General features: G+C 34.9%; 2 protein-coding genes across 4 annotated transcripts; both read right to left on the bottom strand.

Annotated features, from left to right (window-relative positions):
- Positions 1-414: 414 nt before the first annotated feature.
- Positions 415-5,928, bottom strand: LOC107666278 (histidine N-acetyltransferase-like). Of its 3 annotated transcripts, none has more exons than XM_016457506.1 (4): positions 5,530-5,928; positions 4,674-4,923; positions 2,673-2,897; positions 415-1,354 (listed from the first exon to the last, which is right to left on the bottom strand). In XM_016457506.1, the coding sequence occupies exons 2-4, from the start codon at positions 4,860-4,862 to the stop codon at positions 785-787; spliced, it is 984 nt and encodes a 327-aa protein (XP_016312992.1). In that variant the 5' UTR covers positions 4,863-4,923; positions 5,530-5,928; the 3' UTR covers positions 415-784. The 3 variants fall into 3 exon arrangements, with proteins under 3 accessions (XP_016312992.1, XP_016312991.1, XP_016312993.1); XM_016457505.1 differs by having other exon boundaries at positions 4,674-4,890; XM_016457507.1 differs by lacking the exon at positions 4,674-4,923.
- A 516-nt stretch (positions 5,929-6,444) lies between these two features.
- On the bottom strand, positions 6,445-9,630 carry LOC107666279 (uncharacterized). The gene is made up of 5 exons (XM_016457508.1): positions 9,222-9,630; positions 7,781-8,146; positions 7,562-7,694; positions 7,352-7,400; positions 6,445-6,852 (listed from the first exon to the last, which is right to left on the bottom strand). Exons 1-5 carry the CDS (start codon positions 9,271-9,273, stop codon positions 6,571-6,573), a joined length of 882 nt encoding a protein of 293 aa, XP_016312994.1. The 5' UTR covers positions 9,274-9,630; the 3' UTR covers positions 6,445-6,570.
- Positions 9,631-16,321: the final 6,691 nt, after the last annotated feature.

Genomic DNA, 16,321 nt, shown 5'->3' with positions numbered 1-16,321 from the left:
ACCGAGAGAACCGCAGCCTTATGAGGATTGTCAAGCCAAAGACTTAAACTACTTCAGTCTGTGTGCACTGAATTTATTTAATACACGAGTTAATCACAATTTGAGTTGAATTACTGAAATAAATGAACTTTTCCACGACATTATAATTTATTGAGATGCACCTGTATTTTTGTAGTAGTGTTAGATACAGAATTACATTATTAATGGATAAACAGATCATAGATAGAGAGATGCTTGACTTAAAACTAAGTTTAGCTAATTTAAGTTTTGTTAAATTTAGTTGAGTTGGATATTTAAGTTGTCAACAAATTTTATGTTGTTGTAACTAATTGCAGCAGCATTTTTACAGTGCATTTTTACAGTACTTTTCTACTAATATATTAAGCAACACAAGTTTTCAGCATTGATAAAAAAGCCATCCTTTTAATTGATTATATTACACATTAAATGCTTAAAACAATCAGTTTGAAGTACTTTTCATCTCAAACTTTCGATTCATAAATCATCCTGTACTCATGAGGCACGAGTACATGCTTCATGTTTCTGACATCAGCATCTGTTTAAGTAATGAGTTCACCGAGTTTGTTTCACTGTGCCTTGTTTCACTCAGGCACAATATAGTTGTACAATATCTTAAACCGATTTAATTTGTTGAACAAATAGTTTGTTTAAACAAAGCTGACAACTCCATTATGGCTAATACAACATCAATCACCAAAAAATTAAACAAGTCTTTCTTTATCGCCAGCATCTTTTTTCTTCTCTCCATCCTCTTTAGATATCATTATGGCTCTCTTTCCAAAAACAGCTGCTCCCAGTAATCCCGGAACTGCTTCACTGTCTCATGGCCCTCACAAAACTGCTTTAAATCTTCCCATAGAGTCTGATGCATATAAATATGAACCAAAACCAAGCCTTGAATCTCACTTCTCACACTGTTCAGGTGAGCTGTTAGTGCCTTCTTTGCTAAAGAAGTGTCCGTCCCGTACAGGTCGATATTAAAGCGTAGAGACCCCCCGTTAAAGGGAATAGGATAGGGAGGTGTGTGGAAGCTCATGAACAGGGGTTTCCCACTGGAACCATCTACAAACCACGTCAAGTTTCGCCTTGCCAAGATGTGAAGGTTACTCTCCATGAGCTTCAAGGGCTGCCAATCCTGGATGATGGCACCGCCTGGAAGCTGAAGTCTAGAAGACAAGTCTGAATCCATGAGAATGGTCTTAAGAGCATCCAAGTCCTTTACTTGCACTAAAGGACTGCTACTGTTAGACTCATCTGACACAAGCAGTTTTTCCTTCAGACCTGAGACAAAGCTATCAAAACCTTCAGAATCCCCCCATAGGGAGAGAATGGCCTGGTTTATAAAGACACAAAGAGAAAACAGATTTAAAAAAATTACTGTTAATTTTAGTGCTATTACTATTCATAGCTTTCATGTGATGTCACACCCTTATAGGAAAGCCCACCTGAAGGGCAAAACAAGGCTTTCCTCCACTGACCGCCAAGTATGCAGTAAATATAACAAAGTAAGATACTGATATTATAGGCCAAATTCAGTATATTGATTATGCATACTTTGTACAGGCAAGTGGATGAACCCTATATTCCCGGGGGGGAGTCGTGGCCTAATGGTTAGAGAGTCAGACTCGTAACCCAAAGGTTGCGGGTTCGAGTCTCGTACCAGCAGGGATTGTAGGCGGGGGGAGTGAATGTACAGCACTCTCTCCACCTTCAATACCATGACTGAAGTGCCCTTGAGCAAGGCACCGAACCCCCAACTGCTCCCCGGGCGCCGCAGCATAAATGGCTGCCCACTGCTCCGGGTGTGTGTTCACAGTGTGTGTGTGTTCACTGCTGTGTGTGTGCACTTAGGATGGGATAAATGCAGAGCACTAATTCCTAGTATGGGTCACCATACTTGGCCACATGTCACGTCACTTTCACGTCACATAAAATATGCATCATCAATAAGATGTGTACTGAATTAGATCTTTTAATATCATTATTTTACTACATTAAGGCACTTTAAGTCTTTTTCACATTAAACATTTTATAATGTCACGCTGTTTTTAATGATTGAAATATTGCGGCAGCTGCTTTATGTGGATTGCAAATGGCCAAAACTTGCATTTTGTTCACATGTCCTCATTTTATTCTTTTGAGAGGTGATCTAAATATTTGTGGATTGGAAGGAAAGATATGGAAAATTGACAGGCTTGTGCTGCAGTTCTTTGGATGTTTTTCCCTCCAGGTCTTCGACCCGGCCAGGTGACTGAAAACTATGAATTAGTGGTATGGATCAAAAGGTAGTGAGAGGAAGTGAAGAAAAAAAGAATTATTCATTTAAAACAACTATCAAAAATAATAAAGAGAGATACAAAATGCAGATTACAAAGTATTTTGATTAGCAAACATTTTTTAAATGAATAACTTACTTTTGCAGCTGATTTAGAACATATTAAAAAAAAGATATGATAAAGGTATGATGCTACAACACGTTTTCCGTTGCTTTTTTTTTACATTGCATTTGTTAATAAATTAGGTATCATAAACTATTTATTTAGTCTAGTGTTCATTTATAAGTACACTATTGTTCATTGTTTATTAATTTTTGTTCATGATACATTAAATAAAATCAATTTATAGAACTCACTTTTCCAGTTTTAACTCACCCGTCTGGCCAGAAGCGTGAACTTGCTCAGTTTTTCAGGCCCTGGGTCATCTCCTCTGGTGAGGCGCTTGGTCTTCACATTAGGGTAGACCCTCTTTATGTAGCCATCAACAAATCTCTGGATCACTCCAGCCAGACCACAACCCCTTTCGTTTGGACACACTCTTAATCCCTCAACTATTACAGTTTCACCTCCATCAACCAGCAGGCCTGACTCCAGAGCCACCTAAAGGCACACAGGAATAATTATCGCAAAGGTTGAAATAACTGGGAAAAACTGGTAAAGTACCAGTGTACTGAATTAGATCTTTATTTTATGATAGCGATCATAAAATAATAGGACAACAAATACCAGTTTGCAAAATCAAGCAGCATAACACTGTTTTTCGTACTGGAAGCTGCAGGAGTAACTAAAAACATTACCTCATGTTTCAAATCATGAGGAATCGATTTTCCTTCATCTTTGAGATTAAAAATATTAATATACTATTTATAAAGTACTGTTGGTTAATAATAAGAGTGAAAGTGGTCTGCTTTTCTTAATATTCAACATGCTAATTACAAAAACATGCTCCTAGTAGCTTAAAGGGTTAGTTCACCCCAAAATGAACATTCTGTCATTAATTACTCACCCTCATATCGTTTCAAACCCGTAAGATCTTCGTTCATCTACAGAACACAAATTAAGATATTTTTGATGAATTTGGAGAGCTCTCTGACCCTCCCATAGACAGCAACGCAATTGTAATATTCCCAGGTCCAGAAACGTAGTAAGGACATCGGTAAAACAGTCCATGTGACATCAGTGGCTTAACTTCCATTTTGCGAAGCTTCGAGAAAACTTTTTGTGCGCAAAGAAAAAACAAAGACTTTATTCAACCATTCTTCTCCCCCGAGTTACCGTCTTCCGCCATTTTAGAGAGTATCACAATGCATACGCACGCTTTCCCCTAAGCGTAAACAACGCTGATTACGCAGATTACGTTCATGCGTGCATTTTCCCCCCCGAATGTAAACAACGCTGATTACGTCGAATATGTTCTTGGATACTCTCCAAAATGGCAGAAGACTTAACTCGGTGGAGAAGAATTGTTTAATAAATTATGTTATTTTTGTTTTCTTTGCGTACAAAAAAGTGTTCTCGTAGCTTCGCAAAAAGTTGAGCCACTGATGTCACATGGACTGTTTTACCGATGTCCTTACTACGTTTCTGGACCTGGGAATATTACAGTTGCGTTGCTGTCTATGCAGGGTCTGAGAGCTCTCACATCTCATCAAAAATAACTTAATTTGTGTTCCGAAGATGAACGAAGATCTTACGGGTTTGAAACGACATGAGGGTGAGTAATTAATGACAGAATTTTCATTTTTGGGTGAACTATCCCTTTAATGGAGCTTTAGGGCAGCCGGTAGAGGTTCAGTAGTGTGTAACAGTACAATATAATACTAGTGAAATGATAGAATCAAACAATTACAATGGTGCTGCTGGCCTTATCTGACTACCCTAGACTAAGTATATGAGGAGCAAAACTGTCCAGTGTTATAAATGTCAGATACTGCATTCAAGTATATGGGTCATGAGTCAATCAATTATGTGCACAGCAGAGAACACACACATTGATGTGGTTCATTTAAGCCACAAGTTAAAATGTTGTCTTTCTGAGAACTGCAAGCATGGCATTTCTCGATAGACACATCATGACTTATTTTACCCATTAACTTTTTCTTATCATAACAGTTAGTGATTTGAATAGTCCATTAATTATAAAACACGTATATGTTAAATGTTAATGTAATTTTTTGGACATCCTATTTTGAGTTTATAACATAATATATGTTTATGATAAAGTGTGTGTCTACTTGCTAAAATCAAGATAGAACTGAAAAATAAATGCAACAATCGTGCAATTTAAAAATGACAATTCATATTTCCTCACAGCTTTTGGCTGAGGTTAAAACTAAAATCAGAAAACACAAACCTTTTTCCTTTTGTATCTCTTACCAGCTTCCTATCTCTACGTGCTATAATAACCACTCTCCCTGGCTCAGTCATCCAGGAGTGATAGCGATGTGGAAGGTAGTCATTGCCACCATATATGTCTTGTGATATGGCCATCACGTCATCGTAATCCTCTGGTCTGGCCAGACAGAAGGTCAGTCCTTCACTTTCACCCACACAATGTGAATCCATTGATAATTCTGCACAGGTTAACTGGATTCTAAAACACAGATATGTGTGTGTGTGTGTGTGTCTAGTTCCAGTAACAAATAAAAACAGATTAAAACAACAACAATATATTATATTAAAAATATAAAATACATAATATATTAAAAATTAAAAAACATAATTTTATCGAATGAAACGATTAGCATAAATATTTCAAACCAAACCAGATGCAATCTACTTAGCCTATGTAGTAACAATTTATGAGACCATTTAATGCTATTACTGTGGATAACATTAAGCAAAAACTTAAAGGGGTCATATGATGCCGCTAAAAAGAACATTATTTATGCACCAAGAGCTTGTAACACTTCAAAGAGAAAGGAAAAATTGAAATCGCATCATATGACCCCTTTAATATAATTCTAGTCTGGATGACAGTCTACTACAAACAAGAAGCTATTTGGTCTTACTATGATCATGTGGTCTGGTCACATTAACCACTTAAAGGACTGTTAAAATTCAACTACAACCATACGTCCTACTTTTAAAAACACATCATAAGCATGGCTAAAATAAGTTTACAAGCGACGTTAGCCTCAAATATCTTTATAAACTAAAAACGGTGCAGAAGATTTCTACTTCAGTAATGTGGTGTTTTGATAGGAAATGTGTTTCAGTCTGCAGGACTTACCGCGTGGCGTACGTGTCGACAGTCGTGTGATTTTGACGTTGTGTTCCACACAACCACAATCAGGATGTGACAACTTTTCCCTCGGCCGAACATGGACTTCAAACTCTTGCAGGCTTGTAACACTGTTTAAAATGTCCAGCCTTTACACAGTCTGGACATCTTTCTTTTGGCTAGCTAACAAGTAAAGCAGCATGCCATCTTTAACCGTATGTCAATAATTATCCAAACATAAGAGTGAATTTGGATATAGTGGGCACAAAGATCTCTGATACGTTTCGAGAATATTCAAAATTCATTTAAGAGATAAACACATTAGCCTTGTCGAGATACGAAATGAAGCCATTTCCTAGTTTTTCTTTTCAATAACAGTATCGTAGCCCCACCAAGCGGGTAGAAGGCGACATTGCAGTTTTGTTGAATAGGCTCGATTTAAACAAAAAAAAAACGTCTAAAAAAGTTTATGCTCACAGGTTAAAATGTTATGGAAACCTACAATCGCAAGCAGGAAGTATAAACCAGAACAAGAGCTAGATAACGGAAGCTACGGAAATGCTAAGATTTACAAAAAGAAAAAGAATAATTTTGTTTAGTGTTTTTTTCTTTCTTTCTCTCTTTCTCTTTCCAACTGGATAGTGAAACTATTCAAATAAAATGTATACCATGCGTAAAAATGCATGGTATTAAATATTAAAATTAATTATCCTTTTATTTCAGCAAAATTTTACACAACTTTTCAGCAAAACAATAATAAATTAATTAACATGCAGCATAGCTGTTATTCAAAATTATTTCAATTTGGCCTTGAAAGACTTGACTCATGACAAAAGACTTCAGACTTGCATGTCTGTTTGATTCTCACATAAACGTTTATTCAGTGTTAGAAACATGTATTTATTTTAAACTGAAAACAAAAAAATAATTTGTTTTAATATTAATTCAAAATATGAATTCATTCTTTTCTTTATATAATGCATTGCAATCTGCTTTAAGCTATTTTACATTACACAAATATGACAAGGTTCCTCTCAATCACACTGGAAACTAAAAACTACTGAAATGTTGTTCTGTAGTTTCTGTTGTTTCTGGCCTCAAGGGGCTGCCCTCCACATTTCTTTGCGGTAAGGGACTCTGTCCTAACAGGTGATAAACGTGTCCTTGATCAGTCATGGTACCTTGTGTCCATGGTTTGGGTTGGCCTTGGTAAGACTTCCACAGCCGGCCATAGAAAAGGTCTTTTTTGATCTTGGCATAAAGTTTTGAGGGGTCAAAGCCATTCGCAGAACTTTGAGAAGCTGGTGCATCAACTGATTCTTCAGCAAATGTCTAAAATGAGAGATTTACTGTTTAGAATTGTTTTATTATTGTTATTAAAATGTGTTAAAACAATATATATATATATATATATATATATATATATATATAGCTATTGTATAAATCATAATGTTGCCACAAACAAAGGTCATGAGAATTGGCAGCGCTCAAACTTTAACCACAACCACGTACGTTCTTAAGAAAATAGCAGGAAACTGATACCTTAAATGCAATCACTGACTATAATAAAGTGCATTTGAGACGGAAAGGAAATGGCCCAGTTAAAAATTCACTATAATGCAGTTCTCACACTTTTACTCTGCAGTATACCTTTTCAACTGTAACTGGTGTTGATGTTTTTGTGAATAGTCACATTTTGCATTTATAATGGTAGAATATTAACCACACTCATCTTAATGACAGAAAATTTAACTAATTTAATTTATTCATTAGATTTTTAAAAAAGTGTATCATTTATTTAAATTTCTTCTTTATAGCTGTTATGTCTTACCTCAGCCGGTGAGTCTGGCAAGTATGTTCGTATTTTAAAGGACTTCCTCCTGCAAGGTCAAATTTCCCATGATTTTTCTCTTGGATTTTGTAAATACGTTTTAAAGTGTTTAATATACAGGTTTTGCTTTGTTTTGGTCTTAAATATATAAGTATAGAAATATTAGTCTTTTATTGTTTTGTGTAAATATTTGTAAGATGTGACCTCTACCTTCTACAGCTGTTTTTTCTGCATAAATAGAAAAGGATGGTGAGGATAAAAAGGGAGAGAATAGTTCCAATGATCATTGCACCCAAATGTCCAAATAATCCCAGCCTTGGTTCTGGTTCCACATATGTAAAATCTATAATAATAAAAAAAATCACACAAAAAATCAAGAGTCCCAAAGGAATGGCAAGGTATGTATAGGACTACATGTGTACACTTTACCTTTGATCATAGACGTGTTCATTCTGACATCTTTCTTACTGATATCAGTGCACTGCTCAAGTTTCCCCGAAGGAAATGTTATGAACGCACAACAGATTAGCACGCTCTCATTTGATGCTACTTTAATGAGAAGGGATGATGATGGATGAGGAGATTTTTTGTTCTTGATCTTTACTTTAGTCTCATATTCTTGCATTATGTAAATTCCAAAATGTGGGTGATACGTGCCCAGTTTCGTGCGATTCGGGCCTCTTAGCATCTCCCAGTTGATTTGTGTCATGTTTTCGTCCCCTGAGAGGACACAGGTAATGGTCTGGCCATCTCCATCTCGACTGTGATTAATAGATACACCACTGTTTGATTTGCCTGTTAAAGAACACAAATGAAAACACACTGACAGAGATATTACATGAATCACTGAGACAAAATACTAAAAATACTGAATTATGAATGCTTAGTAAAGTTCGTTTAGTGTTGTTACTGATGAAGAAAAGCTATCACCAGTAACTCTTTATGATTATAAACTTATTTACTAAAAAACAATATTGCATTACCTTCTTTAAACATCTGAAGCTATTATGGAAGCTTTTGTTTTAAATGTAGTTATGAGAAGTGGTTGCTGCAATTTATATACTGCCCTCAAAAATGCTTTAGAGAGAGCAGCTAATGACGCATGTTGAAACTACAATACAAGCTGTGTTTAGAAGTGAAAAAAGAAACTTGCTCTACAGTAAAAATAAAAAAGGTGAAGAAACAGTTTTCGCTCAGTCTCAAAATGCTACTACATGTAATAAACATTTACAAAGAAACAGCAAGTAATTGAATTGGAACTGAATTAGAAAATAAATAGCACTTTCTTGTCAAATATACTACAATAATCTTACACATTTTAGAAAACTCCAAGTTGTTTTGTACAGTGTGTTTAAATGTATAAATTTTTCTGTGCAAATCAATTGTCAAATCAGAATAAATCAATATGAATTCTAAAAGTAAATTCTAAAAGTGAATCACAGGACAAAAATGAAATATGCTATAAAAGCAACCCATTAATGAAAATGTATAATACTATATAATATGATAATACTAAGGTACAATACTAAGTAATATGATAATCAAGTGATCGATGATTTGTTTATGTAAGATGTTATCAGTGAAAGTGCAGTTAGTAAGAAAGCAGTCAGCAGTGCGTGTGAAGGCCTTGGCGTATGCTTGTGTGAGCATATGCATGGTATCAGTATCGAGATATATGATGTCTTGATTTACCATAGAATAATTTTTGTCATTCCATGGCTTTAACCGTTCTTTTTCTGAATGCATAAAATAAATTTAGCATCGTCTACTCAAACTAATAACCACAGACTTTTTTGGTTGTCCATACACTTTTTTAAATACATACATATGAACGTTTTTTTTTTAGTTAATTCACACAAGATGCACTTACCTGATTCCAGGAAGGCAAGGATGAGAAGAGCGCAAAGAAAGTTGCTGCTCATGGTTGTCGAGCTAAACCGACATAGGCTTTCTCTTCCGCCTGTTTCCTGCTTTGTTTTTTTTATTTTGTTGTTATACTGACTTCACACTAGACCTCTCTCCCTGTCAGTCTTACCATCAGCTAATCTGAATGAGCCTTTACTTCATCTTCTTTCTTTTTTTTTCTTTTACTTTTACTGCCAACTCAGTCAGATCTTTGATGTCTCTAAGAAGGAAATGATGCTTGAACGTGGGAGTTTCCACCAAGCATATCTTTCTACCCAGAAAATGGCTGTCACCTCAAGTTTAACAGTATAAAGCAAGTAATGTATTATATGATATTTAAAAATGAATATGCAAAAACTGTAAGCAAAGTCATGCTAACCACATAAGCTTAAGAAACACACTAGAACAAGGGAAAAAAATATAACAGGTGGTAACTTTTACGTTTTGAGGAAATGGAATCATTTAATGGAAACTGCAAGGGCTGGCCAAATCAATGGAAAGATCCATCAAATATGTTAATGGAAAATACATCGCCTTTTATTTCTGAGAGGAGCTTTAAATCTTAATGTAATGATACCTTACTTGAACTGTAAGTGATATATCGCTGAGCCAGGAGCTTAAACAATTTTACTACAAGGTGACAACTGAGACGACCAGACATGCACACACATAAACGTCAAGCTAGGGCTGTGTTGACATTCTAGAGCAGTGCTTATTTTGTCTTACGCTCCCCACAGCCCCATTTGTAAGACTGCCAGTAAGACCCATTAACACCAAACCGTTAAGAGGTTCCTTGTAATGTTTATCATTTGCGCTTGTGCTTGTAAAATTACCAACACTGATAAAAATGATTCTAATACTACGGAAAAACAAATGTAATTTCTACATTAAATAATTTAGTTCAGGCAAGAATTAAAAAAAGAGTAAATTCTATATCAGTACTCAATTCAAGCTTGTAGAAATTAAAGTTTGAACTCATAAGTATATTTTACTTGGAATTGTTTGTTATGTTTACATGGATTCTTTGAGTAAATATCAAAGTTATGATACTGGTGTTCCCATGATGGGGCATGAATAATTAATAAGGTTGAATTTTTCACAGTTTTTGAGTTGTATTTACACTGCTTTATGGTTGCTTTTGTTGTTAGGTTTAGTAACTTGCTGTTTTGTGACATTAATTTTCTACTCAAAATGACCCATTTATACTCAAACATCCACTGATGTTAGTGTCATTGTATGTGTACCAAGTATTGAGGTCTCTGTGTTCATTTGGAAGTTTACTTTTGTGTAGACATATTATCTTAGAAAGTGTAATTAGCTGTCTACTGCCTTGTTAACTTAAATGTTTCTAAGTGAACCATGTGCTTTAATAGTATGGCTTTTTTCAGTGCTATGTTGTTGGAGTGAAGTTCACTAATAATGATTGAGTAAAATGTACTAGAGTATTGTAGAGTAAACTTCAAATGGTTGAGTAGAAATTACTCATCTAACTCTAACTGTTATTTACTGTACTTATTTTCTTTAATTTTACATAAATTAGTTAAGTAGGTTTGTCTCAATTCTATACTTAAATTTACTTAAAAAAATGTGTAAAACTTGCAAAATAAAAATTAAGTACATTTTACTCTTTTTCGGTGTAATTTGATGTTCCTGTTCAAAAATAACTGGCCTTTTAAAATGTGTTTGTAAATCTCTCAATTCTCATCATGCAATATTATCACCAAATCTTGGATTTAATGATTTTGTCAACTTGTTTTCTTTCAGTTTTAGCACAGGTTTTGTATTTCTTTTTGAAAATGATTGATTGTAGGTGAAAGACTGACTCACTGTGATTTAATTTCCTTTCAAGACACTTTGCTGTAACTAATTACCACCTGAAAAAGAAAATGTTAAAGGAAATGAGAAAAAGTAGGTATAAGGAAATGACTGGATTAGACGTTAAAACTGTACAACAATTTTATTTTGTAGCAATAACACTGAAAAATGTTGCATGTATCTGTTAAATGCAACATCATAAACTTTTTTTTTTTTTTTTTAGATGAAGACTGGATTGCATTTTAGGAGCCATTCAAATATTTCCTGTGAGTCTTGTTTGCTTAGAAATTAGTAACTAACTAGGGGTCAACTATGCAACTATATATTTCCCCATTTATTTAAAAGTTATTAATATGTAAATGGAGCTCATACGACAATGTAGACCATGCACAATTTCCAGCAAGAAAAGCAGTCCTCTTAGCAGGTCATTTAGTGAGCGTGTAGGTCACTCTGTCCTCTTGCTATACAGCCACCGTCCCTTCTCTCCTATAAATGGCCTTGGTCCTAATTTACACTCAGTCCACACCATGTGCTCTGTTGCTCGCTTCCTCTCTCCCTCTTCTGCTTTCTTACACAGACACACATATGCATTTACAAACAAACCTCTGCCCTGTTCTGACCCTCAACAAATCCATTTGAGTTATTTATGAGCCATTAACATCTGCTCCTCTTAAAGACTATTCAAAGCCTTTGGAAAAAATCTTTGGAACCCGATTGTCTATATACCATAGGAAGATTTGAACGAAGAACCTAGGATGGGTGCATACGTTTACTCAGGCACATTCGTTTTGGTCACTCTGATATTGTTGTCATGTCTATTCACAATGCTTTTAAGATTCTATGTGATTATGATTCATCTGATCAAGATTTTATTGTATTTTGTTGTAGTGTGCTTAAAATAACATCTAGAATTAACATAGTCGATGTCCCCCTGTAGCTTTGTGCTTTGTTCTTAAATCCTGTCTGCTTGATTATTTCCTTTCTATTTTTATTAGACATGTGCCTCCTTTTTCTGTAGCCTCTGCTTCTTCCTCTGACCCATTTTCTCTCCTACCGTCTCTCTCTTTCTCCACCCCTCCCCCATTCCCATCTGTCAGATGGACAGGTGTACATGCAGAGGTTTGAGCATAGTGTGTGGCATGTGATCCTATACTAACACAGTTTATTGCGGATATGTTGCTGTAAATATAATTTATGCAATGCATAACTGACCATTTACTCCCACACAGATGTAGATACATTACTTCTGCTTTAATTGATAGGTTTCGACAAACATTCTAACCACTGTCAGCATAATGTGGAATTGAAAACATCCATGCACTGCATTGGACTGCACTGTAAGACATTTGCTGACTCCTTTTTATCTGCAGTTATATGTAAATTTACTCAAAATCAATTTGCTCTTATCAAATTTTATAATATCTAACACATATACACATACAAAAAATACAAACACATACAAAAACGTGTACATGTGTGTGTGTGTGTATACATGTATTCTACTTCATACACACATATATATATATATATATATATTGAAGTAGAAAGACTGATACAGTTTATATACACACACACACAATATACTATTTAAGTCTTTCTACTTTGTGTGTGTGTGTGTGTGTGTTTACACTTGTTTATATTCATTTGCAAAGGAAGTGTTGCACAATGCATCCATGTAACACCATATCCATCACCCTACTTTTCTATATTCTGTGGCTCTGGAACACAATAGCATGTGTTTGGTATGTACACTGAGGAGAAAGATGAAGCCAGCTTATGTGCACAATCCAGTTTCCCCCACCTCTTCTCCTTTAACCCAGTCTTACTTCAATATCCATATGGGGTCTTACACCCTGAACCCCCACCCCCAATTCAACACACATAGACTGACCTCAGCCCCCATCTACACTGCATTTTATTACACTGCGATACACTGTGCTTCCCATCCCCCTCCGTAGCTCTGCATAGCAAGAAATAATGTTTGGGTAAATTCCACTCGGACGTTGTCTAGGCCATTGCCATTATATAATTCACAAAGGACCTTGTCATGAATTGATTTCATTCATTCATTCATTCACTTTTTGTGCGTTTTTTTTTTTGCAGGATTCAACTTCCTCAACCCTTTTTTTTCCTTTTTTAGATGGGCACACTCAGAAAGCAAGTCAAATATATTTTCTCTTTTCTCTTCATCATAAAATTACAGACAATAATCAAGGTGCTTAAGTAAACACACGCACACACATACATAGGCATGCCTCCTTTCAACCAATTATAATCCAGTGTTTCTGATTATTCTCTGGCACCTTAAATGTCACTCTTCCAAAAGCAACCACGTAAGACCAAAAATATCAGGAATTAATTGATTGAGTTGTGATGTCAGAATTCTAGACTCATTTTATTTAATCTTACCTTGATTTACTTAACTGTATTAGAGTGCAATGCATTTCTGAAATGTTCATTGTAATCCAAGAACAGGTGGCATGGGTTTAATTCTTCAAACCTATCTTTAGCAGCTGTCCATCCCTCATTTTCTGTTTAAAGTAGGCTTCCACCATTTTTACCAAACATTTGAGACCCCCCAGAGTTTTGAGAATTCCCATTGTCCTCTATGTGTTTATTAAGAAATGCTCATCTATAAGACACCGTATTGTTCTTGTGCAGCAGTAGTAGAATGCTAGTGGTCAGTAATGTGAGGCTGCAGAGACAGCTGCTTCTCATGTCAGCATAGTTCAGCGAAGCGTCTCACGTTCTCCATTTGTCATTCCCTGATACACTGACTTTCGTGGGACTGCATTTGATTCACTTATCTTATGCTATAATGCTCTTCTCTTTAGCTGCATGTTTGTTGCTTACCAAGCCAAAATGTTTTACATGATGTGCTGGCAGTGCTTGGGTTCTCTATAATATAATGGTGCAATAGTTTTTATGGATAATAGTGGGCCCAAGGACACAGTCTTATATTTTGGAATGGTTAATATACTGTCACCGTGCAGCACAGGGTTCATATTTTGTGCGGGTTGATTTTTGAGCCCATCAATAAGACAATAGCCCCATCAACAAAATCCTTATGGAACAAAACCAATCATGCTTAAACAACAAACCTGATTAGTAGCCTCTACCAAGCATCCTGAGTTAAAGCAATTAGTAGGCTAAGTTTTATTAAACCTGCAGTTGTAAGGATTTTCTTCTTGGTGACTAAGGCCTAGCTTGGCAAGCATTGTGTATTGTCAGCTGCTTGTCCTGGTATTTGTCTGTAACGTGATTGGTGTAATGTGTAGGTCATTTTGAAAGCATCTGCTGAGCTTTCTGATAATACACATTGTGATGCATATTTAAAAAACTAATGTATGGCTCTCACTTTTTCAGAATAACATTCACTTCCTTTTTTCTTAACACTTTGAATTCATTCTATGCCTTGTTTGTTTAAAGGTTGTTTTAGTTTTTTCTTTTTTTTTCTTTCTTTTTTCTTTTTTCTTTGCTTGTTTGTTTATTGCTAATTGCAGTACAATATACAGTTAGGTAAACACACACACAAATATCTCTAACACTAAGTTTTGATTAACAGTTTGGAAAATAAAACAGTTATTCTAATACATCAATTGAAAACATCACTTAGCGCATAACATCTAAACTATGCTATTTAAGATACATTTTGTTCATTCTGATACTGCATTGCAACTAAAGCAAGTGGCTAAAACCTCACCAGTCCTTTTACAAATTCATTTGATCAACAAAGTGTTAGCCACAGGTCTTCATATAAAGCTGTTTGTTATCTGCCACATTTTCAATCTTGCAAATGTATTACCGCATTACATCAGTCGCCATTAAAGATAGAGCTCATTATGCTTACGGTGTTACAATGGTAATGACAAACACTCTGACAACATAAACACTAGTTGAAATGTTAAATGATTATGCACAAGGTAAAGTAATACAAAAACACAACAAAAGGTTGACATTAACCAAGAACCTCAAAAAGACTGCAGTGACTCTTGTTTGTTTTCCATCACATATTGCAGTCATAAAAAAAAACGAAAATTCTCCAAAAATTCCAAGGATCTCAATGAAAGATATACAGAATTTCAACATTTTGGATCTTGAACCTATGGTTTTGGGCTTTTTTGTAAATGGCAGAAAGTAAACATGACAGTTGTGTTTTCATGGGGTTCATCTGGATTTCTACTGCATTCAGAATGTGATATTTGGGATACTATACGTAGAATTTCTTGTCACACTTGACAGCAGAGACCAAGCTCTGAATTTAGATTTTATCTAGATTTTTACATAAATTATTTACATATTGTTTAATGTTACAGAAAAACAAACATTTACATGCAGTAAACCTGTCCTATACATATTAAACATACACATGTCATTGTAATTTAATGTAACAAAATGCAAAAGAGCATGTGCACATGGACTAGTTTCATAGCCAGTGGCATATCCATTACTTAAATAAGTAAAGGTTATTTCATACTATGCCTAGTCACACTTTAAACTGCTCTGGATCATCCTGGATGATCATTCTGGTTCATCCAACCATTTACAATTTCCTACTAACATTCATTGGTACATTTAACATTTAGTATAGGCAAATTTCAACTTAAGTTGAATTAATTAAATTCAAAGAATTGGGAATGAAATTAATTTTGCAAATAATTTCTGACATAGAGTTTACCAGCCAGGATTTGTACTCAATTTAAAAAAAAACAAAAAAGAAAGAAAAAAAGTACAAACTTCAAAAAACATAAGCAATAATAGCAAATTACAGTTTTTAGTTAAACCACTGTCTACACATAATGACCGCTGCTGTAATGTTGATTTTAAGAAGTGACAGTTTCTAGTTTTGGAAACATTTCTAAATATATATTGTATATTATAATATTCAAGCTGAGTTATTTGTTAAATATACAAAGAAATAGGTATATAGGGATGCACACAATTACAACAAAATACTGCAAGCAAAAAGAGAGAAAAAAAAAATTTTTTTTAATCCTTTCATACAATTAGCGAAGTATAGCCTATAGCATCTAAAAATGTATATCATGGCTAAAAAAAAAAGAAAAGAAAAAAACGATTTACCCTTAGCATTTTTACGTACCCTGTCTAGACTTTTTAATAGTTTAATCATTAATTCATTTGTCAATTATCACCAATTCCAATTTGACAGGTTCTAAATGTCAATATATTAGTACAAGGTCTTTGTGCTCAGTGTAAATCTAGTCACATGCTCATTGTAAAGTCCTTCCC

This window comes from Sinocyclocheilus anshuiensis, unplaced genomic scaffold (assembly GCF_001515605.1).
Source record: "Sinocyclocheilus anshuiensis isolate Anshui unplaced genomic scaffold, SAMN03320099.WGS_v1.1 scaffold1225, whole genome shotgun sequence".
NCBI classification, from domain to species: domain Eukaryota; kingdom Metazoa; phylum Chordata; class Actinopteri; order Cypriniformes; family Cyprinidae; genus Sinocyclocheilus; species Sinocyclocheilus anshuiensis.
The sequence above is the reverse complement of the archived record's forward strand: the minus strand, read 5'-3'. Positions and strand labels throughout refer to the sequence as shown.

Bases quoted from the DNA above. Each gene is read 5' to 3' on its own strand.
- LOC107666278 (XM_016457506.1), bottom strand. From the start codon at position 4,862: ATGGATTCACATTGTGTGGGTGAAAGTGAAGGACTGACCTTCTGTCTG. The intron at 2,898-4,673 runs GTAAGAGATACA...GTGTGCCTTTAG, and splicing joins CACGTAGAGATAGGAAGCTG to GTGGCTCTGGAGTCAGGCCT. The intron at 1,355-2,672 runs GTGAGTTAAAAC...TTTATAAACCAG, and splicing joins TCACGCTTCTGGCCAGACGG to GCCATTCTCTCCCTATGGGG.
- LOC107666279 (XM_016457508.1), bottom strand. From the start codon at position 9,273: ATGAGCAGCAACTTTCTTTGCGCTCTTCTCATCCTTGCCTTCCTGGAA. The intron at 8,147-9,221 runs GTAAGTGCATCT...GTTCTTTAACAG, and splicing joins CCTTGCCTTCCTGGAATCAG to GCAAATCAAACAGTGGTGTA. The intron at 6,853-7,351 runs GTAAGACATAAC...CTCTCATTTTAG, and splicing joins TGCCAGACTCACCGGCTGAG to ACATTTGCTGAAGAATCAGT.